This window comes from Vitis riparia, chromosome 13, assembly GCF_004353265.1.
Source record: "Vitis riparia cultivar Riparia Gloire de Montpellier isolate 1030 chromosome 13, EGFV_Vit.rip_1.0, whole genome shotgun sequence".
Taxonomy (NCBI): domain Eukaryota; kingdom Viridiplantae; phylum Streptophyta; class Magnoliopsida; order Vitales; family Vitaceae; genus Vitis; species Vitis riparia.
The window spans coordinates 27,010,931-27,033,569 of record NC_048443.1 but is presented as its reverse complement, the minus strand read 5'-3'; the positions used below and the strand labels follow the sequence as shown (position 1 = coordinate 27,033,569).

The 22,639-nt window shown below is 34.8% G+C and overlaps 2 protein-coding genes across 3 annotated transcripts; both read right to left on the bottom strand.

Annotated features, from left to right (window-relative positions):
* Positions 1-432: 432 nt before the first annotated feature.
* On the bottom strand, positions 433-15,790 carry LOC117928600 (probable sulfate transporter 4.2). Of its 2 annotated transcripts, XM_034848519.1 has the most exons (17): positions 15,397-15,790; positions 14,098-14,146; positions 13,281-13,482; positions 10,945-11,113; positions 8,659-8,724; positions 8,457-8,564; positions 7,093-7,200; positions 6,931-6,996; positions 5,249-5,309; positions 4,943-5,070; positions 4,568-4,609; positions 3,592-3,708; positions 2,372-2,423; positions 1,611-1,749; positions 1,377-1,465; positions 1,055-1,131; positions 433-945 (listed from the first exon to the last, which is right to left on the bottom strand). In XM_034848519.1, the coding sequence occupies exons 1-17, from the start codon at positions 15,724-15,726 to the stop codon at positions 631-633; spliced, it is 2,118 nt and encodes a 705-aa protein (XP_034704410.1). In that variant the 5' UTR covers positions 15,727-15,790; the 3' UTR covers positions 433-630. The 2 variants fall into 2 exon arrangements, with proteins under 2 accessions (XP_034704410.1, XP_034704411.1); XM_034848520.1 differs by lacking the exon at positions 15,397-15,790 and having other exon boundaries at positions 13,281-13,486.
* A 2,464-nt stretch (positions 15,791-18,254) lies between these two features.
* Positions 18,255-22,516, bottom strand: LOC117929320 (metal tolerance protein 11). Its single transcript, XM_034849605.1, has 6 exons — positions 22,192-22,516; positions 20,802-20,917; positions 20,449-20,694; positions 19,668-19,748; positions 19,301-19,534; positions 18,255-18,822 (listed from the first exon to the last, which is right to left on the bottom strand). The coding sequence occupies exons 1-6, from the start codon at positions 22,364-22,366 to the stop codon at positions 18,475-18,477; spliced, it is 1,200 nt and encodes a 399-aa protein (XP_034705496.1). The 5' UTR covers positions 22,367-22,516; the 3' UTR covers positions 18,255-18,474.
* Between the last annotated feature and the right edge of the window lie 123 nt (positions 22,517-22,639).

The following is a 22,639-nucleotide window of genomic DNA, read 5'->3' as shown; positions in this document are numbered from 1 at the left end:
TGTATATCCATTACACTGAAACAAAATGGATATTTTAGGTCATCAAAATTTTTGAATGATTTAACTTTTTATCAAAATGTAATAAAAATATTTTAATAAAATTTATAATTTTATTGATTATTTTTATTTTTATTTTTCAAATAATTGAATATAAACATATTAAAGGAATTTAAAATCATTTTAATAGAAAATGAGACAAATATGATTGAATAATAAGAATTTCAATAATTTTAAATTAGATTTTTTTGGATAAAATTTTCATTATTTTTACCATTTTTTAATGTTTTTTTAAATATTTATATGAATTTTAATTAATTTTTATTTTACTGATATTTTTGTTTTTCAAATTTCTATTTGATGGTTACTAAATTTCTGATATTTTTATCTTTGGTCCAAGCCACTTGATCGTTACAGCAACGGAGACCAATAAACTAAGGCAAAGGTGCAATTTCAGCCTTAAATACAAGAATAGCACTATAATCATGAAGTTTATTACATGCTCACTGTAAGGAGCCTAGTTACACTGAAACAATCAGGCAAAAGAATACAGGAAAATGTGTATATAATTTCAGATATAATCACTTTTTTAAAAGGCAATGCCATCACAAACTTGCAGGAAAGCAACAATTTTCAAGACTTGCGAGACAACAATGGCTCAAATTGCGAATCTGAATCAGCGGGAGTCGAAGGAGCTTGATCTCCGGACTCCAATTCGGCATTTGAGAAGTCCTCCCGTCTCTGTTTAAGCAAGCGCTGGAAGAGGCTCGGTTTATTCTCCTCTAGTGGCTCTGCTGTCTTAGCTTCATTGATGCTTTGCACATGTTGAAGGCAAACTTGAACAGCGTCATGCACCCTTACAAAGTACCACTCCTTACCAATCAGCTCCACCAAATTGGCCTTTGCTAGGGTCAGCAGAACTTCACGGTTTGGATTGGAAATGGCAATCTACAAAGTGACACAAAAGGTGGGAAAGTACATTATAGTTATGATCTTCAGTGATTTAAATAGACCGTAAAATATTTGAATCGCACACTGCATTGAACGGGCTTTCAACCTGGATATCCCGTGATTTGTACTCGTGATACAAGTCCTTCAAAGCTTGAACGGCACTGGAGTCTACATATGTAACAGCTGCAACAAAAGGAAAGGAGAAAAAACACTTAACAAAGGAGAGGGACTCAACTGCCATCAGAATGTTATTTTTATGAACTAAGGAGACTCTACATGGATACAATAAATATTTCAAACCTCAGAGATCATCCAAGAAGATAATGAGCACATCTAGAAAACCATATTACATGTCTTCTACTAGCAAACCGTATTGAGGACCTAATGTGAAGCCCTGATACTAAAAGACCTTCCGAGAGAATACTTACGTGACATCTCTAGAATCACAAAATAAACACTTTCAACTTCTGGTCCACGTCTTGTAGATCCATCATTTTTCATTTCATATTCCTGCAGCCTGGCAGAGAACAACTCAATAATTCAAAAGTTATTTTTTAATTAGGGAATTATGAACTATAACCGATATTAGAAAAATCATACAGTGCAATAAGAAAACATCAGGTGCCTGGAAAATAGCAATGTAAGGAAGCACATCTTTTCACCTTTCTTTTATGTGACTTATATTTGCAAAATAAATGGGTGCATCAATCCGAACCATCACAATCCCATGGTATGTATATGCTTCTGGATATTGCTGAATGTTTCTATAAACAGTGGTGCCTGGAAGACGCCCCAAGAAAGCTGGAGTAATGAACAGATTGCAGAACAATCAGAGTGAGGAGAAATCAAATGCCAAAATAATGAAACAGTAAGCCATATATTATTACATAAAGAAACTCCACCAATATCAAGCTCTTAGCCTAGAGTTCCAAAAGTTAATAATCAAGTGTTGTGTCACTGTGTTGGGCCTAGAGACAAATATTTGCTAAATCTGATGGTCTTAAGTTCAGAGAAGTGTGCTCTAAACCTGAGATGCCACCCGAAAGAAAATCCCAAGTTACATTGAAGGCACCAAGAGGACAAAGAAAGCCAGAAAAAGGAAATGAATGATATTAGAATTCAAGTTTCACAATGTAACCAAAGAAATTACTCTCCACAGGGGTGAAACAGGATAACTACAACTAACGCTAAACATTTGGGACAAGGCTTGGACAAGGATGATAATATGAAGATGATGATGATGATGACAGTGATCAAACAAAAAATAAAAATTACTAATAGGCCAGATAATTAGAAACATTAGAAGTAGAAACAACATAACAAGCAATACGCATAAAATGTTTTAAGTAATAAAGTGCAGGAAGCAAAACTGTTTTAACACAAGTAATAGCATAAACATTTTGACATAATGAGTCTCACTCACCAAGACGAGGATTTGCTGACTCATGGATGACAAAAGCAAGCGAAGCACCAACCTACAATTTCAAAATTTTTCAGAGTCAATACGATAAGCTATATCATGTTACGGAGGTGTTATCATGCTATCCAACAGGAGACATTAATGTACTATCGAATATGCAAGGCACTAAGCTTTGACAATAATATACAAAAGTCAGTCCAAATGTATGTAACATGCTAAAATTTAGACACTGAAGTTAGAAGTGTTCCATTATTGACCATTTAAAAAAATGAAAGAAAATACAAAGGATATCCTACAACAGATCAATGAGAGAGAGAGAAGAGGGGAGAGAGAGTATAATACCTTATATCCCTTGATGAAGTGTGGAACGGAGAAAAAGAAGAAGCTAGACACACTTTAAAGTAGTCACTTCCAAAGGATACAATCACATAACGGTGGGACGTGGATTTAGTTATGGAAATTATGGAGGAGAAAGTAGAACTATGTGTGGAATTAGGACTGGAAAGACTAGTTTTATGTGGCTTCTGTGGTGGAATTAGAGGTGAGGAGATTTAGGCACTTCAGAGTTAGCAGTAGTATACAAATGTTGGGCTATGGTTTATCATCCAAAAAAGGTTTTAGAGATAAACTAAGTCTAGGGAAAGGCTGGTTTTGTTGATAAGTTGTGCACAGCACTGCTAATTGAAGATGAACTTTAGAATCTCTCTAAGGCCTACAAGAAGTTTCACCTCAAAGAGAAATTAATTAAGTCTAATCACTAAAGGAGTGAGAAATTCACAGAGGTCTTATTTTTTGGCTGTTCTTCGAATGTCTGTGAAACTCTCTAACTCGAGGAAACTTTCATAATTCTAGCAATGAAAAACTTCCTAAACTCAATAGACAACACACCCTCGAAAGACAAAAGGAACATCTTCTCGACTATGATTGTTTCTCAGAAACAGTGAGGAATTTGGATTCATTTGTTTATCCTTTCCACTCTTTCCAACCATCCTCAAATTTTCAAACAGATCAGGAAAAATGAATAAGCTATGACCCCATTTGGCTTAACACAACAAATTTGATACATTAAACATCATAGTAAACTTGAAATATTACAACTGAGAATGTGTTTGGGCATGAATGTTCAAAGGGATATCTGAATAATAACTCATGAAAATTTCACCTGTGTTGGATAATGATCAATCTTATAGTAGGCATTAGCATAAACTGCTTTAAGTTCTTACCCCAACAAGGACACCAATCTCAATACCAAGGAACAATGTCATAGTGCTGGTAAGGGTCCAAAGAAGAAAATCTTTCTTATCTACACGCCATAAAAAAATAGCTTCATCATAATCCACCTGAAATTATAAACATAACAAAGAGATTGAACATCGCCAAACCAATGAAACTCACTCTTATGGATCAACCCAAGTAAGTTACTCTATATATGAAAATAATGGTGGGTAACAGATTTTATTACTGACACAGCAGTATCTAAAAATTTTGAAAATAATGAAGTAAGAGCTTCATTGCTGAAATAACAATCACTAAAATGACTCTTTTGAAGCTCTCGTTTTAGAGCACGATCCATCTAATTACATGGTAATTGCCTTTCCTCACTGATCAGTAGCAGTTTCCACTTCTCAACAAGAATATCAGTAAATGAATGATCAGGGAGAATAATATATATGATATTCATGAATATGACTTCTTCAAGGAACAAATTCTCCACCCACTAAACAAGGTTATTTTGTGCTACACAATAAATTTCAATCAAACGCTTAATCAGCTGTTTAAAGCAGAGAAATTTAAAAGGTTAAAACTGGTCATAGGTGCTTAAAGAAAATCCAAAAATTGTCACGACATTCCATGCAGTCAAGAAGTAGCAGTTTCTTTCTAAGTACAAGCTTGTAATTCTGTTCAGCAAGACAATTTTATTTAAGCATAAGACTGCTGTGCACTTCCTCTCACAGTAAAAAGGTTTAAGAACTCAACCAAACTAAAAAAATTGATCTTCAGAGAAGTGATGAAATATAAAACCTACAAAAAGCAGCCTCAAAAGTGGGTTTCATAAGTCAATGGCCATATAAATATGTGCAACTCAAAAGTTATCTCATGTACTTTGTATGACAGTCAATCAATTGGTCAGACAACATGCAAAGCTAAAGATGCAAATAAAATCTAGAACTCCTTAATCTGAAATTTTAGTAAACTCACCAAACCCATTACAGCTGAGACCACGATGGCAGCCAGAGCACACTGCAAAGGTTTCAGAAACCATAGATCCATAGTGAACATCACAAATAAATTCACTTCAAAAATTTTAAGAACTGGAAAACTCAATAAAGGAAAAACCAAATGATAGCTGCAATGTTACCACATCCAGTGACCTAGATTTACCAACTTCTTAGGCCATGGATCTCAAAGTAATGATCAGATCATATTTTGCGCAAGAAAAGGTGTTGGAAGTTGAAATTCATAGGACAAGTGGAAATGGTAGTATTTGCTATGCTATCAAACCAGGACTCTAACATCATCCTGGATTCATGTAAATTTCTACAAGAAAACAAATGCCTCAACATAGAAAGAGACCTGGGGTATATCTGTAAATAATGGAGTCAGAAACAAAAGAGCACAGCCTATTATGATTCCTGTAACAATTCCAGATAATCCAGTTTTTGCTCCGCTTTCATGATTTACAGCCGACCTAGAAAAGGAGCCTGCATAATATTCAAAAATAAATAAAAGAAGCTACTTTTCAAAAACATATCTTCGTTATAAAAATTTCCATGAAACACTAGATCCTGAAGGATTAAATTAATGCTTTGTGTTAATCTCCACTACTGGTATGACTGATAACCTCAATTTGCAGCTCAGCAAACCTCAAATAAATCTCACCTGTCGTGGGGTATGCTGAAAAGAATGAACCACAGATATTGGCGACACCAAGACCAAACAACTGTTCACAAATAAAGTTAACCGATTAGCAGTTCCTTTAAGATAATGTCATGTAGTAAGATTGCTTACTAATCAAAAGAATGAGAAGACTTATACTACATCTCACAGCCCATAACTTGGTTTTCTCTTTTAACTACAAATATATCGGTTAAATTTAAAAATTAGTGACTGATTTGGTATATGCCTATCATGACCAATGCAATTATAATTTCATGTCTTTCTACTATTTTATAGATCAAGAGATGCATAGCTGTGATACATGCCACCCAATGACACATAAAGCACATGCAAGAATTTAAAAGCCACCCACATTTTTTTGACTCTTTAATACTTCCACATAAAAATTAGACATTTTTAATATCAATATCGCCCAAAGAGGAGACTGTTTGCTGAAATAGCAAGTGAACAAGATAATCGAACTACATAATTATCAGAAAGAAAAAAGTGAATTGGCAAAAACAGCCATTATATAAAGAAATCCTCCACACCCTTGTGATAGAATACATTCCACTGACAAGTCCAGTTTGACAACTCCTTTGTCATTTAATGCATGTTATACCATTGAAATCATTAAAACGCAGGCAGATATAACGAGGAATATGCTTCAATCAACAGGAACAGGGTGAAGAGACCAAAGATAAAATTTTCAACAAAATCTCAACTTCTAGAATAAGGTTCTAACTTGAAAAATAGCGAGTTTTAAATGAGGCAACCAATAAATTTACCCCAATTTTGCAAACAAACATGCAAATTCAGTCACAACATTCTAAAGAAAGTTGAAGTTCTATCCAATGGTAACTCATTATGGCATTCTAAAGAAAGTTGAAGCACTATATTGAAATGAATATAAATGTTAAACATCCAATTCCTACCTAAGTGCCTATAGAAGGCTAGTTGGATTTTGGAGTATTAGCAAAGTGGAAAAAAATCGGGTCAGACCTCATGGAGAGGGACGATTTTATCTTGTTATGAATGACAAAAAGGAGAGCATCTGAGAGAGCTATTTGTATTGTAAACAACTCAATACAATTTAATAATGTAAATCAAAGATCTTCAGAACTTTATCAACTGTTCCCCAAAACACAATCATGCAGCACACTGCCAAGTGCCAAATATCCAGGTGGTACAATTTGCTACAGGTATGGAAGACAGATTATGAAATGACCATGTTCTATAACAGGCAATTTCTATTTTACTAGTGTTAAAAGAGCACGTTATACATTTTGAACTCAGATCCTATAAGCTTAAGGTTTTAGGAAAATTGGTGGTTCAACATGGTATCAAAGCCTCATCCAGATGGGAGGTCATGTGTTCGAGCCTCACTGCATATTTATTTCCCAAATTTTTGTGTAATCCCCAAAGAGGATAATTGTGGTTGTTTGGCTATGGGTTAATGTATCCCTCCACTTATGGATGTGGGGTCATATGTGAGGAAGTGTGTTAAAGAGTATAATCTGTAAACTCAAATCCTAGAAGCTTAAGCTTTTAGGAAAATTTGTAGTTCAAAAACTTGGTATCACGAAATAAAGCAATTAATCTTCTAGGAACTATTATAGCCAGGCATGCACTTCCATTTTTACAAAACATGCCTTTTTTTATAAGTTCATTTTCACAAAACATACCTCTTGATTCGAATCCAGCTCATACCCGTTCTTCGCTGCCAATGCTTTGGCAATCCCCACAGATTCCTAGAGTCCAAAAAATAAAGTTGCTGGATAGATTACCATAGTTCAAAGTACAATAGAGAAAGATTTGAAGTAGAGTGGTCTACATATTTCCCTTACCAATATAGCTACACCAGTAATAAGAAGTGCAGTCGGAATCAAATCCTTTGCATACCCAAAACTTTTAGGAACAGAAAATTTTGGGAGGCCCTGAGGTATTTCTCCAACCTAAACAATAACCAATTCTTTATAAGCTTTCATTGTCAATAAGTTTTAAATGGTAAATTGTATTACTCAGTTATGATTCCAAAAAAAAAAATGGCCAGTTAAACAAAAACTTAGGCCAATAAGAATATTAATACACAAAAAGAAAAAGAAACATGAAGGGGTAAAAAATTCCTTTTCTCCAACACAACATGATAATAATGATAAAAACCCTTAAACCCCAACTATTTGCAGTCCACTCCAAGAATTTCCATCAAGCATTCAGCTCTACTTCAAACAATGTCCTCCATTAATTTAAAAATGGTGATGCCTTTTCTCACTACCTCAACCCAAGTTCTTTTCATCTTCCTCTTGTCCTTTGAAACCCTTCAACATTCATAAAATTATTTTTTTTTGGAACAGGACAGATATTGAAGTTTCTTTTCCATTCAATTTCATCCTGTGGTGAAAGTTTTTTTAGCTCCAAAACCAAAGGGGAAAAAGGAAAAAACAAGGAGAACACTTGGAAACCCACTAGAAAGTGATGAACAAGGGATTTCCAATTAAAACAGTACAGTGGTAAACCATCAAGAAGATATGTGCTCGTATGAGCTTAAGGTTCCAAATAACAAACAGGAAGGCTGCATATGACTGTAGAATGTGTAGGATACCATCCTCTAAGCCAAGGCACAACTAGGCATCTAAAGATGGTCCCTTGAGTGAGAAGTATTTGAGCTAGAGACTATATCATCTAGTAGATGGTCATATCCTCGAATGTGGCACTAGTGTGCTTGTCTTTGTGTTGAGCATTATCCCAAAAAATAAAACTAAGAAGCCATATACTCCTTTTGTTCCTTTTTGTATCTTTACTAATAGAGAAATATCATAAAATAAATAAATAAATAAATTTTAAATTTAAAAGAATAAATAATAAAAGAAATTTAAAATATATATATACATATATAGAAACTAAGAAACACTGTTGGAAATCCACAGGAGGAACCCTGCCCCATAACATATTGAAAAACCACCAAAGGATTGCTTATAGTTGCAGTAAGGACAACGATGAACTTCATGGGTGTTAGAATTGCTAACTCCTGCATGTGAACTGTGATACAACATTTATGGCTTGCAGACAAACAACCAACAGAAAATAATCAAATTTGTCATCTTTAGTTTAACTCTTCTGAAGCATAAAATCTGATAGAGCGTTTTGATCACTATATTGTTAGATTAAGTAAACAGTAGTTCAAAGAAAGCCAAATTCATGTTATACTCACCACAGAAATTGAAGATGGATGAAATATTTTCACAAAAACAGTGCCCAAGACAACTCCTGTGAGGGGACCTGATGCTCGAAGGAACCGCAAATATTTCCTTGTTTTTCCCTAAGCACAGGAAAAAAAAATATGACCAAAATCTAAAATATTGTTATTAGAAGACATGAGTATTTAATTCACTAATGAAACAATGAGCTCATACCAAGTGCTTCATAACCAGAAGAATTGCAAGAATGATGGATCCCATTACGAAAGGAGGCCAGGAGAACTACAAAAGGAAAACACCACCTGTGGTTAAAGAAATGAAAGCAAATAAGTGAAACCCCAAGGCAGGACACACTAAACAGGAAATTAAATACACAAATCTAAGTAGGGCAGTTCACAATTACAAATAAATGCAATATAGAACAGTAAGGAAATGCTAAACCTGGATACATGAGAATCAAATCAGAAGTTTACAATGCATATTCGAGAGAATAGAATCAAAGGATATCAATCAATATAGAATGACATAGGAAGCATTAATACTGGGAAGCACATCAAAGGTGCCAAAAATCACACCAATAACGATAATACATAGGTGAGCATCTGCAATGATAAGCAAACAAGGCTACATGACCAACTAATTGCCATGTAAATTGCACTTTGCTCATTTTAAATAAAGAACCAAAATCCCTTTCCATTTTCTACTCCTTTTCTTCTCAGTTCCATGTAAAAAATTCTATTTTTTAACACAACTGTAACTTTTTCAGGTTGAAAACAAGGTCAGAGGGATTTGATTCCACTTCTTTTTTCTTTTGCTTCATTCCAAATCTGTTTTTCTTTTCCGTTCTGCATCTGGTCTTGTAAAAATAACCCTTTTTAATTTCCCAATCCACGCCCAGTTTTTTTATTCCACATCCCTTTTCATTTCCCACTCCACCTCAGGTTTTTTATTCCACATCTGGCTTTCTATGATGACGATGAAGGTCTGTTATTCCACATCTGGTTTTCTGGTTTTCCATGATAGTAATAATAATAATAATAATAATAATAATAATAATAATAATAATAATACATCAGGTTTCAGTTTTCTGGTTTTCTATCATAATAATAATAATAATAACAATAATAATAATAATACATCAGGTTTTTTATGATAATAACAGAACACCTCTGCAACCTAAAAATCTCAGGGATTTCTATTAGTTTGGAGTACAACCAGGTATGTTTCACAGGTTCCAAATGTTTTATTAATTTGTTCAATCAATGTTTCGAAAAGACAATATTTGTTCTAATAGCAGATTCTCATCATGATTGCATATGCAATCTGTAAATGGATGGATTGAGAATCAATGGTGATTACAAATTATAGTACAAGGATAACAGAGTCTTAACACATGTATTTAGGTGTCTAAAATCTTCTAATCCCCAAAAGAAATCACAACAGTGTCACAAAATCCTATCCAATACAGATACACTGATCTGGTATCTCTTAGGGACCAAGTACTGTTTTGAACTAGATGAATCACCATACATAATGCTGAAGGCAATACTAGCAAAAGGGTTCTACTTCTACTCATTGACCATCTGCACAAGCATTTGGGAAAGTAATAAACAAGGTTACTCAAAATAGAAAATTTTCAAATGATAGAAATACTTTAACACTAGGCATCAACTTTTGATTTCACATCAAACTAATAGGATTACCAAATCCTTGATATGGTACCTTTTAAACCAGTAGAAGAAAATTCAAATGCAGTTGAACGGGAAAATGAAAACACATGGGAAAATTACAATTGGAAGGATCTATTTTGGAGCCTGGTGGTTCAGCTATGTTCCCTTATGTTGGTATTTGGAGAGCGAGGGTGCCGCCAAAGGTAGCTTTTTTCGCGTGGGAAGCATCCTGGGGCAAAATCTTAACTCTAGACCAACTTCAGAGGAGGGGTTATTCTTTGGCAAATAGGTGTTTTCTTTGTCTTGCTGAAGCAGAAACGGTGGATCATCTTTTACTCCATTGTGTTATGACGAGGACATTGTGGAATCTTCTTTTTTCTCTCTTTGGTGTGGAGTGGGTTCTCTCTGGTACAGTTAAGGAAACTCTCCTGGGGTGGCATGGAGCGTTTGTGGGGAAAATCCGTAAAAAGGCGTGGCAAATGGCCCCCTTATGTATATTTTGGTCAGTTTGGAAGGAAAGAAATTCGTTGGCTTTTGGGAATAAGGTGTTGTCAATCCAAAGGTTGAAACATTCTTTTGTATGTAATCTGTGGTCATGGGTGAGGATGTTTATAGTTTTGAGCCCGCAGTCTCTTGTTAGCTTTTTTGAGTGGCTAGGCTTTTGTTATAGGTAGGGGTTTCGGCTCACTTCCTTGGTTTAGAGTCGAGGGGCTACTTTTGTATACTCTTTGTATACCTAGAGGACACTAGTTTGGTGTTTCCTCTTTCATTATAATATACTTCTCTTTACTTATCAAAAAATAAATAAATTAATTAATCCTGCAAAGCATACCTCATCTGCTCCAGCTATTATACTTTTAATCAGAGGCACAATTTTGCTAGTTCGATCTACATCATATCCCAGGAAATACTTTGCTTGAGATAAGGCAATCACAATTGCTGAAGCTGTCGTAAACCCAGAAATCACAGAGTGACTGATGAAACGAATAAGCCATCCAAGCCTAGAAAGGAAAAAAGGGTGCATCATTTTCTTTCTAAATGACATCACAGAAATTTGAGAATAATTAAAAGGTAGAAAATATGCAAATTTCTAGTACAAATAGTGGTCAATGACTAAGGTAACTCCATCTTCCTCCAAAGAAACAAGGACAAGCTAGACTAAATGAAAAGTCCATAAATAACAATCAACTATAACATTTTGTCCAACTTGAAGGATACATTATCACTCTTCCAGATTTATTTCTTAAAATGGCCATAGAGTTCAAATGATAACATAAAAATATAGTTTTATCTGCAGGCTTTTTTCCTGGCCAACCTTATTTTTTATAAGCAATAATATAATTTTATAAATATGCATCAAAGAACAATGCATGAAGGTTCACAGGGCATATAGAACAAGCGCCAAAAAAATGGAGCCAAGGACAAAACAAAACTAGAGTACAAAAAACAACTCTTTCCTTAACGATAACCCAACCAATCAACAAAATTAATTGAAGCCATTGAGCCTTCACCTATGTACAATTTTACCCACAAAAAAAGATTACTAAGGAATATACTCTTCAAAACATGGAAAGACTACTCCTTATTCTCAAACAACCTTCGATTCCTCTCATTCCAAACTGTACAAAAAATGTATAAATGAATAGCTCTCTGAACCTTCTTTCATCTTTCTCCCACAAAAGATCCATGCCACCCTTAAAGAGTCTCTATCACTATAGTAGACAACACTAAGGAACACCAAACAAAGAGAAGAGCAACTGCCAAAGATTGTCTTGGAACAATGAAAAAGAATATGATCAATCGATTCTTCTTCGACTTTACATAAGAAGCATCCATTAACCAACATCCACCCTCTTCTCTAAATATGATCAAGAGTCAACACCTTTCCTCAACAAGCTTCCCACACAAAGAAACTTGCCTTAGATGGGACGCATGGATTTCAAATGACCCTTACCGAAAAAAGAATTAAACTCCCTAACTCCAAGGTAACATAGAGAGACTTCACGAAGAAGGCATCATTCCTCAAATTTGTCCACACCATCACGTCCTTCTTCTCTCTATTCACCACCTTACCTTGTAGTGTAGAGAAGAATTGCTCTACATTATCTAGCTCCCAATAATTTAGATGTCTAGAAAAACAAGGTTCCAATAACCCCTCTCACCTGTCTAGTCCCACAAATCAGCCACCCAAGCCTCTATTCACCGGACCAACTTTATAGCTAACTTTCTCCTCTGTTTTTTGGCTACAGGTTGATAAACAATAATCACTTATAATATTTCCCAAAATTCATTGCTTAAAATGACCACATACTTGAATAGTCACATAGAAACATAGTTTCATATTAAAAATAAAGAAAGAAACAAAGAAAGGAAAAGGAGTATGAAAGGAAAAAGTATCTTCAGTCCCCCACAGGCCAACCCCCCCCCCCCCCTCTCTCTCTCTCTCTCTATAAAGGACACTCTCACCTGCCTTCACTTTTCAGAGGATATCTCCTCCAATTATATCCCCATTTCTTGTTCTAATGATATTTTTTTAACAAACAAAACAATGAGTGTCTCTTGAGAATACATTTTACCTGATTGATTTTGATTTCTAAAGTTTACAATTTCTACTTGGAAACAGAAAAAGTAAAGAACTAAAGGGTAAAGCACTTTTGTTTGGGAATCCATTATATAATAAATAGGTACCACACTCCTCATTGTATAACTCTTTAATGTCTTTTTTCTGCAAACTTGTGCAATATAAATCAAATATGAATATGTATGCCCAGTTCAAAAGCATGAATTTATATAATCATGAGGCATGGAGTAGCAGTGTCACTGTGTCAGAAACAACATAAATAACCATATATTCACATCATGGTTAAAGTTGTACTAAGACAGAAGACTAAACCAAAACATGAGGTCATTTAGCTCGCAATCAAATATGAGGACATTGCTAACATCCACTTGAATTTTCAAGAAAACTGCCTCTGAGGATGACATCTACAAGTTCAGTTAGAGTATTACATTGGGGCAACTTGACATGCAAAACCTGTTGCATCATGCAAGGATTTCCTTGAATATATTTAAAATAGAAATTTCAAAAGACATTATAACAAACTCAACTTTAGAACCCCTTACATGATGCAAGTTTTTCCATGAAGAAGAGAGGATTAGTGGAAGTACCTCAGGAGCCCCATTATGCATTCCATTATGCCAACCATAAGCGCCAAAAGTATTGCTAGTTCCGTGTATAGTTCATCAGATGAATCAACAATTTGACTTAATACATTAGAGACCAGTAGTGAAACCAATGCTACAGGACCGATTGCAAGCTGGCGAGATGACCCAAATATTGCATACACAAATATAGGCACAAAACTGGAGTCTGTCTTAAGAAGGACAAATAAGAATTCCAGTGTAAAAGAGGCAGAAATGATTCAGAAAAAGAGGTATAAATAAAGAAGAAAAAACTAGTAACTCAAGTACAAAACAAAAACAGAGAGATAATTCAATAGTTAAGCAGCCACATCATGTCAATAGAAAAGGCTATAATGCCGTTAATTGGGTCATCATCCATCAGCTGCATTGTGTCAGAAGAAAAGGCTATAATACAAGATAATTGGGCCATCATCCATCAGTGGGATGCTGATGAAACCACCTGTATTGAATAATGATCAAAGATGGGTGCAGATAATAATTGGCAGAATCCCATCTTAGTTCTAAATCTTTCCAAAAGAATGATAAAAGATGGGTACATATTTAATTTGAAAAATTCCACCTCAATTTTAAGTACCTTTTAGATATCTGACCTACAAAACAATTACATATTAAAGAATTGAATGGGCAAAAGGTAAAAACTCCATTTCCAAGAGTAAAACAAAATGCAACAGATGCTCAACTTCACATTGTGATAGGATTACAAGGATATACATAACAGTTTTCCCCTCAAGATACATATAACCATGTAGATTAGCAATAAATGTTCTCATGAAAAACTTACAAAGTCCATATATTGGTTCAAGCCCAGCTAACCTTGCATAAGACATTGCCTGGACATGCACAACAAACAATCAGCTGCAGAACATATTTATTCAACAATGTAAACAATCACGCTATGTAAATTAACCTTAGATACCCAATCCTATTTGATGAAAAGAAAATTCACAAAAGTCATTTCAGGAATTCAAGAAATTCCAACCTGATTAAAGACAGTTAAAATAAACAAGAATACATGATAGAAAGGTGTATAGAAATTATGCCAAATCACTCACTAAAATTGGAAAGTAAACTTACCTAATTGTCAATAATTTAAATTGGAAAGTCAATTGAATCAAATTAGCTAAAAAGCAAGTTGTGATCAGCACTACAATTAACATAGAGTCAGAAATCTCAACTATTTGAAAAGGGCCAAAATGATGAAAAAGAACTAACTAAAACCTGAAAAGAAATCAATCCAATCACTAACAGATAAGTGCTTAATGCAACCAAAGCAAACCCGTGTGCAGATTCTGATCCCTGCACTACACTTAGCATGACCACTTTCATCAATCCTCAGACAAGTTCATGCATCTCCATTAAAAATAGAAAAGAAGACTAACTATAAATCGGAGAAACTGGTGTAATTATATGTAATTATAGAAGTACAGAATCCCAAAATCTTTGTTTGGGTGCGGAGAAGATGTATGAAAAGAAAATAAATTATGACTGTCAAAATTTTCATCATTACGCTACCCATAAAGAAGAAAATTTCTACAATAATTTGGTCTAATCGACTCGAATTCTAATTTCCCCACAACGAAAAAGACAGAAAATTTATCATCAAAGTTGAGATATACGTATATTTTTCCTGTCCTCAGCAATCAAAGATATCTCAACAAAAGAGTGACTCGAGATCAATAAATGAGGGAAAAGAAGGAAATTAATTGTATGGACGATAAACTATTCATATTTGGAAAAACAAAAGTTAAATCAGATGGCCCTCGATTGACTCAAATACAACTAAAAAGCCATTTCAAATAACTGTCTCATGTTCTCGGCATCGAGAACTAGAAGACACATCTCAGCAAAAAGCAAATACAACCAATGAATTGAAAACAAAAACAAAATCCCTTGCCCTCCGTTTGATCTCCCAGAAAAAATAGAGAACTAAGTTCCTTACTTAAGTAATCTGAATTCAACCTATCTTCTTTCCTTTACATTTCCGCGAAACAAACAAAAAAAAAAACTCATTTCCTTCACTTTCCCACATTTTCTCAGCAACCATACAGAGCACGCAACGAAAATTGGAACCGAAATGCACCTGAGGGACGAGCATGACGCCCACGGTTAACCCGGCGGCGAGATCGATCTGGAGGTAATCCCTCCACCGGTAGGTTCGAATCCATCTGGAGCAAGGGACTAAAACGTCGGTCCAGTCAGTGAAGCTCATAGCCTCGACCTTGGACCGCCATCTCGAAAGCACAGACCACCACCACGACGACGACGACGACGAAGAACTCGAAAGCGACGTCGTCGTGGGATGCTGCAGCTGAATAATCCTAACAGGGCGGTTCGGCATATTGGAGGAGGAGGTCGAGGTGGAGTAACGAGAGAGGTTGCGGGAGCTAGAGGAGGCGTACGATATCTCCATGCGCACCCCTCGCTCACCGCATCAAATTCCAGCCCGACAAAATTGGTGAAGTCGTGGATTTTCAGGGGATATGAAGTTCCCGGAATTCTATAAATGAGCTGGAACATCGGGCACGGGTCTCGTGGGGTCCATTTCCTATTTATACTCAACCTTACAAAATACTAATTATGCACCATCCTCCCCTGCAGAAAATTTTAATATTTTGTCTCCATCATCATGAATTTGTATGTGGACGTGATCACGTCCGGGTTCACTCCGATGTGGCGCAAAGGCATCGGTGGGATGGGATTAAATGATTTGGTCAACACGTCAAAGCTATGTTTTTCGGAAAATACAAAAAAATTGTTAAAAAATTATTTTTTTTCTTATAAATTTTTTTAAAAAATTAATTTAATATTATTTAATCTTACACTAATAAATAAATAAATAAAATAAATTTTAAAAATACATAAAAATAATTTATTAAATTTAAATTTATTTTATCTCACTTTTAATTTTCTTTTATTTTTTCTTATATTTCTCTTTTTAATTTTTCAAAACCAAACATAACCCAAAAAAAATAAAATTATTACAGTAATTTCCTATTAAGTTAATAACTAAAAGTAAAAAATGATAATTATATTTTTGTCCTAATTTGATTCAAAAATTAAATTTTGGTTCATATAAGTTATATAATTAATGAAAATGATATAAAATATGAAAAAATCAATATACATTTCAAAATTATTTTTTACCATGACAAACTTTTTTATCTTAAATATTTTTTTAATAATTATTCTGAAATTTTATTATTTTTAGAAAATTAATTTTTTTTTAAATATATCATTTTTAAAAAATAAATTTGACATATTTTTAGTTATTTTTTATATACACAATTTTAAAAATATATACTTTTCAAGATGTTTGATTCTTAAATAATAATAATAATAATAATTTATTTTTATTTTTTTGAAAAATTATGTATTTTTTTCCAAATCATTAAATTATATTGAATTTTATTGAGATTTATAAAATTAATAAAATTTAAATTAATAATATCCTGTTTTGTTTTCTTTTTTTTTTCTTTTTTTTAATCATTAAAAATTATTTTTTTAAAAAAAATATATCCTTCTTTTTAATTTCCACATTTTCTCAACTGTTGGACTCTATTATGAATTAATTATGCAGTGTTTCTCCTAATCGACGTTGCTTCGAAAAAGGTGAGGTTGACAGTACTCCGGAGCGGATCACCTCGCAAGTCTTATCTCTACTCTTTCTTTTCGTAGAAAGCTTTCCTTTTGAAAAAGGTGGTACCGCTGGGTGAATTAGGCAGCACCCAGAGTAGACTTTTTCTTCCTTGGCAGGATTCCCTTTGAAAAAGGTGCTATTATTTGGTGAATTAGCAACCCATCGTTGGCTCCCCGCGAGTTAATCGTATCATGTTTTTCCCTGTCGACAATTCTGGTGGGTTATTTTGATGAATCCATCTTCTTTTGTTAATATTTAATTTCATTCTTTAAGTCATTTTGTTATTTCAGAAATTTTTTTATTAAGTGGAATTATTTTTTAAATTCAAACACCTTAAATAATTATTCTCTTTTTATTTTTATGAAGTTTGTAATTATAAAATTTATAAAATTTTTAATTTTTGTTTTTAAAATAGAAAAAAACATATTAGAATTTATTATTGATCATAATAAATAAATTTCCAGGTTGAAATATAAAATAATATATACAGAGAGAAAATATATATATAATACTTTTATTGAATATTTCAATAAATTATATGAAAAAAAATGGTTAGCATTAGACATGAAACATAAAAATATTAATTGATTTACTTATTTACTAATTAAAATTAGTCATTATATAATTATAGAAAAGGAATTACACCTACAAAAAAAATCGTATTTAAACAAGATAAGTTGGCCAATATGATAGACTGACACAGTAAACTAATACGATGAATTATCAAAGAGCCCGATGGGTAACTTGTGTTGGTGTCTCATTAAAAATTTGTTTGGCAATATTTTTAACAAGCATGTCTAGACTCTTTAATATTTAAAAAAACATATATTTCAAAATATTAAAAAGATTAGAAAATATTTTTTTAAATTATTATCAAATACACTCTAAAACTCGTGTATATATAATTTGGGGTTGGTGTCTCATATTAAAACTCATATACGTGTTATTGAGTTAAAAGTCACAAAGATAATTAAAATAAGTCAACTCAGATATGACACGTGAGTATGCTTTTGACCTAAGTCAAAAATAATTTAAAATTTTAAAAAATTCAAACCATGTTTTAGTGGTGCAAATAAGAATAACTATTTTCAGAAAAAATAGAACACCCATGATCGTCCCAGTGGAAACTCCAAGACGCTCGTGCTCATCACCTACTCCTCGCACCTACCCTGGCCACAAGACGCCTGCTTACCAACCCACCCACCCGGCACTAGGAGTCAGCCCATCTAAACTTCTCTAGCTCACAAAATGGCTGAACCCGACTGATTTCCCCCCTCCCCTTGTGTAACCAATAAACGTTGTTTGACAAAGTAAAGCACACAACACCATTAACGTACTAATCTGTTGGTCAGCACCATGTGGAATGTATCTTCTGCATATATTCGATACATACAGACGCATTTGCATATGACCCTTGCTAATCATATGTCCCCACGCCGATTAATTCTGCTGGCCATTCAGAAGAATTTTAGGGTGGGAACGTGAGAAAAATGACAGGAATGAAACACGGAGACTTCCCAGCTACGAGGATGTTTGTGCATGCTCGGGCTTGTGACTGTACTCATAATCAAGATGGACAAAGGCACGCTCGATCTCAGGTAGGAGCTCGAGCTTCACCTGCAAGGATTCCCCAATGTCATGAGCCTCTTGCAGTGGCATGTTTGCAGGCAGGACAATGTCAACCTCAACGAAGTAGTGTGACCCAAACGTGTAGGCTCGGACTGTGTCAATGTGCCTTATGGCCTTGTGGTGGTTCCAGCAGAGGTATGTGAGTTTCTGCAGATATTCTGGTGCAGCTGTTCTACCAACCAGGGAGTTTACATTTTCTAACACAGTTAACGTCCATGTGCGGATGGTGTACAAGGCCAGCTGCAGCAAGCAGAAGTTTACATCAGCAAGTGTACAGTTTAAAGGCAGAGTTGAAGGAAGAAGTAGACTATTCATGTATTTTTCAAATACTTGCAGTCAGTCTAATGGCAGAGTTTAAAAGAACAAGATCAGTATGTTTAGAAAAACAGAAAAATGAGTTAAACGATCATCTAATAATGCCAGTTTATTGCAGCAGGGATTCCCACAGAAGGGAGAAAAACCTTCACCAGAATCCCATCATACACAGATGGCAACTTTTGATAATAGCCTAATTTGTATGTGTTCAATGCCTTTTGATCTGAACTCTTCAAATTCTGAGTTAAGATATATAAGAATTTTTTATCTTTACAAATCCCATTAGTTGAACCATACAAGAGGTTGGAACTGATTCTGATCAGTAACAACCATCTGCAAGTAACATTCCACTCCCAGGGGAAAATTGGGAATTTGGGGAAAGCAGGAGAGAATTTCCACTTACAATGATAGCTCCAACTGGGTCCATCCAATCGCTGATATAATTGGCAAGGAGTACAGCAATGAGGCCAATGATGTTGGTTATAACATCAAAAAAGTGATCCTGGGCGTATGCTTTGACAATCTCGTTAGTGAAAGAGCGGCAATAAACAGCAAGAATGAGTTTTGTCAATGTCACCGAGAGCATAATGCCAACTACCCATTGCTCTTGCTCTCTGGTCAAATCAAATTCAGCTTCCTGGGAAAGGACACATTATTTAAATGACAGATCGATAACCATTAGTTCATTGTTCACAAATGAATTAAAGTAAAATTCATCTATGAAAAAGGCTCCTTCTTACACTAATAATTGAATTAGATCAGCCACTTACATCAGATGATAGTGTGCGTACCGACTCCAAGATTATCTGCAGTCCCAGAGTTGCCATAACAGAAGCAAAAACAAGGATTCCCTGCACATCAATGGTGATTCAAGGCTTCACTAACAATATCACAACCCAGAAAAAGACACTTTCCAGGATTCTAAAAACCAAATGCTCTATTTTTGCAGCACAAATATGTGTCTGACGAGCCACCAGATTCAGATCACTAGATTCCCATCTGGTTAGAACTTGTGAACATGGTATACATAATCCAGAGTAACAACAGAGTCAACAAGTATCCACTGAATTAAGTGTACACTGTTCAAGTTCCAACCAACAAGTATCCTGCACATGAGGCCTGGCTCAAGTGGTAAATGGTTGGAAAGGGTTTGTGAGAGGTTCTAGGTTAGTCTTGGACAAAAATTTACCTATCAAAAAGAAAAATAAAAAACAACAGAGCTGACAAGGATCCTACAGGAAATTTGGAATGAATGCTAAAAACAATCAAAGATGAACAGTCATAAAGACCCGGCTAACGAATAAGCAAAGGATGGGGACGGGAAAAATTAGTGTCCATACTCATCTAATTTCCAATGTCTTTAAAATTCCGTAGATTCAAAAACCTAAGAGGAATATGCAATGCCAGGAAGATAATATGATTGAAACATGTGCAAATAAGTAAACATTCAATTAAGTGAACTTGTCAAGTTGCATGTATAACCACATAGGTTTATATGAATTTGGATATATGCATCTGATCACTATAATGAATAATTGCAGAATTACTGACCAATGGCTGCATACGTTTCTTTCCAATGGGGTACTGATATGGGTTCGGTGTTTGCATGGAAAATGCAGTAAACCACAGAATGAAGCCAGAAAGAAGATCAAGAAGTGAGTCCAGTGTAGAGGCAATGATGGCCAACGAACCACTCGTGACGGATGCATAAACCTTAGCAGCAAAAAGAATCATGTTTGCAATATTTGATATTCTAATGGCAGTTGTCTCACTTCGAGCCAACTTTTCCCTTTCCTCCTGAAAACCCAAACAATTACCATTTAGTCTGAGGCATTTGGATTTTGACAAGATCAAGAACACACTACTTTTAAAGAATAGGGTGATGGCCGATGGAAAGTATGAACCTCTGTCATTCGAGGAATATATCCATGCTCTGCCAAGGCGTCCATTTCATTAAAGCCCTCCAGCATTTCTACCTGCTGCTGATAATACTCAGCCACATCATCTTCTGGACCAGGAGCTGTCAAACAAAACAATTGATATGAACATTGTTTAGTCTCTTGGCACACTAGTTTTAAATATCCCATTCATCAACGTGTGTCTATAGATTCATTTTCTCTGTGGATAAGCATATTCACTAAAACATGTCAAATTCCTTCCTCTTGTGTTTACATAGATATAGAAACCATGAACTAGATTGTCACTTTGGTCACATGAAATCCCGCAAAAAAAAAATGTAGCCAGGTTTTATAATGGTAATGTTTCCCTTCTAATATTTGACATAACTATAACAGCATAAGTTATATTGAGGCTACCTGAAGAGTGGGGCGGTCCTGCTGTTCTCATCAGTGTAAGAAATCGATACAATTACACTTCCAGGAAGGGTTTTCAATCCTTGGGCCATAGCTGTTTAAATTTTTCCACACTAGCATCTGTTGTTTTAGTTCAAACATACATGTTCACAAAAACAACTCCCCTTCTTGGATGATATAAGTTGATACCAAATTTCATTAAATCCGAGAAAACAAAAATCTTTACTCATTGAGCATACCACAAGTAGTAAGCTTATTAAATTCTGCTTCTTCAATTTTTCCTTTCTTTTCTTCAAATCTTTAAGAACCTTGTAAAAGTTTTTTCTTTCTTTCATTCCTCTGATTTTTCTCAACACATATTGGTGGCAAAGTGATATGTGAAAGAAAAGTTAGCCAAACCGATGCTCAAAGCATGAATTTCTCTAGACAAAAGAGAACTTACAAATCTCAATCTTCGAGCAAGACCATATACTCATACAGCAATTTGATTGCAGATTCCAAAAAAGCTTCCAATCTTGAAGCTACTCAGACTCCAATAATCAAATACCCACCTTCTTCCACAAAGTATTCCTCTCATACCCACTCTGAACCTTCGCTTTACCTGCTTTTCAGGTATTTCTAGAAAGCTCACTAATTTTTCACTTCTAGGATACTCCGATATTAACCATATTTCTTCCAAACAATCAAAAAGACATTAAAATAGGCTAAACCCATTAACCCTTTCTTCCCCAATCAAGAAGAACTACAATAAAAGCATATCCTATACATGTTCGTACAGATTTGATTCACACAAATGCAAGGCCGCAAAAAAAAAAAAACCCTATCGTGGAAAGATGATCCAATATAACCACAACAGGAAAGAACCAAACAACAGCGAGGACAGAATATTTCCATTTGAGATTGACACCAAAGAAAAAACGTCAAAAAAATAAACAAACAGAAACAGAATATAATGGGAAAGCAACAGGCACAGTCAAATTACCCAAAACTCCAAGACAGTCATGGAGGCTACGAGGCGGCTTTTTCTCCTTGTGCTCCGACAACTGAAAACCGTCGAAGTTCAGCCGCCACGAGCGGTCGCCATTTTTGGGCGTTGGCCGGAGGAGGAGTTCCTCGGACCCGTCGAGATCGCCGTCGAGTATCACTGGTTCCACCATTTTGCGGCGACTAGGGGCGTATGGTATAGCTTGAAAATTTAATGGAAGCAAAGGGGCATTCTGGGGATATGTTCACGTTGTTGTGGACGAAGTAGGCTCAACCTCTCGAACCAGAAGAAGAGGAAGAAGGGGTAGTGAGAAACACGAAAAAGGAAACGGCAAAAAATGAAATTGTAACTTGGCCCCGAAAATTTCATACTATCTGCAAAATATATTAACCATGTTCTTATAATTACTAAACAAGCATGTTAAAATATTAATTCTATACCTTTA

Excerpts from the sequence above, each read along its gene's own strand:
- LOC117928600 (XM_034848519.1), bottom strand. The coding sequence starts at position 15,726 with ATGGAGATATCGTACGCCTCCTCTAGCTCCCGCAACCTCTCTCGTTAC. Across the intron at positions 13,483-14,097 it reads TGAACCAATATATGGACTTT|ACTCCAGTTTTGTGCCTATA; the intron begins GTAAGTTTTTCA and ends TTCTTAAGACAG. Across the intron at positions 5,071-5,248 it reads TTCAGCATACCCCACGACAG|GCTCCTTTTCTAGGTCGGCT; the intron begins GTGAGATTTATT and ends AATATTATGCAG.
- LOC117929320 (XM_034849605.1), bottom strand. The coding sequence starts at position 22,366 with ATGGTGGAACCAGTGATACTCGACGGCGATCTCGACGGGTCCGAGGAA. Across the intron at positions 20,695-20,801 it reads ATATTCCTCGAATGACAGAG|GAGGAAAGGGAAAAGTTGGC; the intron begins GTTCATACTTTC and ends TTGGGTTTTCAG. Across the intron at positions 19,535-19,667 it reads TACGCACACTATCATCTGAT|GAAGCTGAATTTGATTTGAC; the intron begins GTAAGTGGCTGA and ends GTCCTTTCCCAG.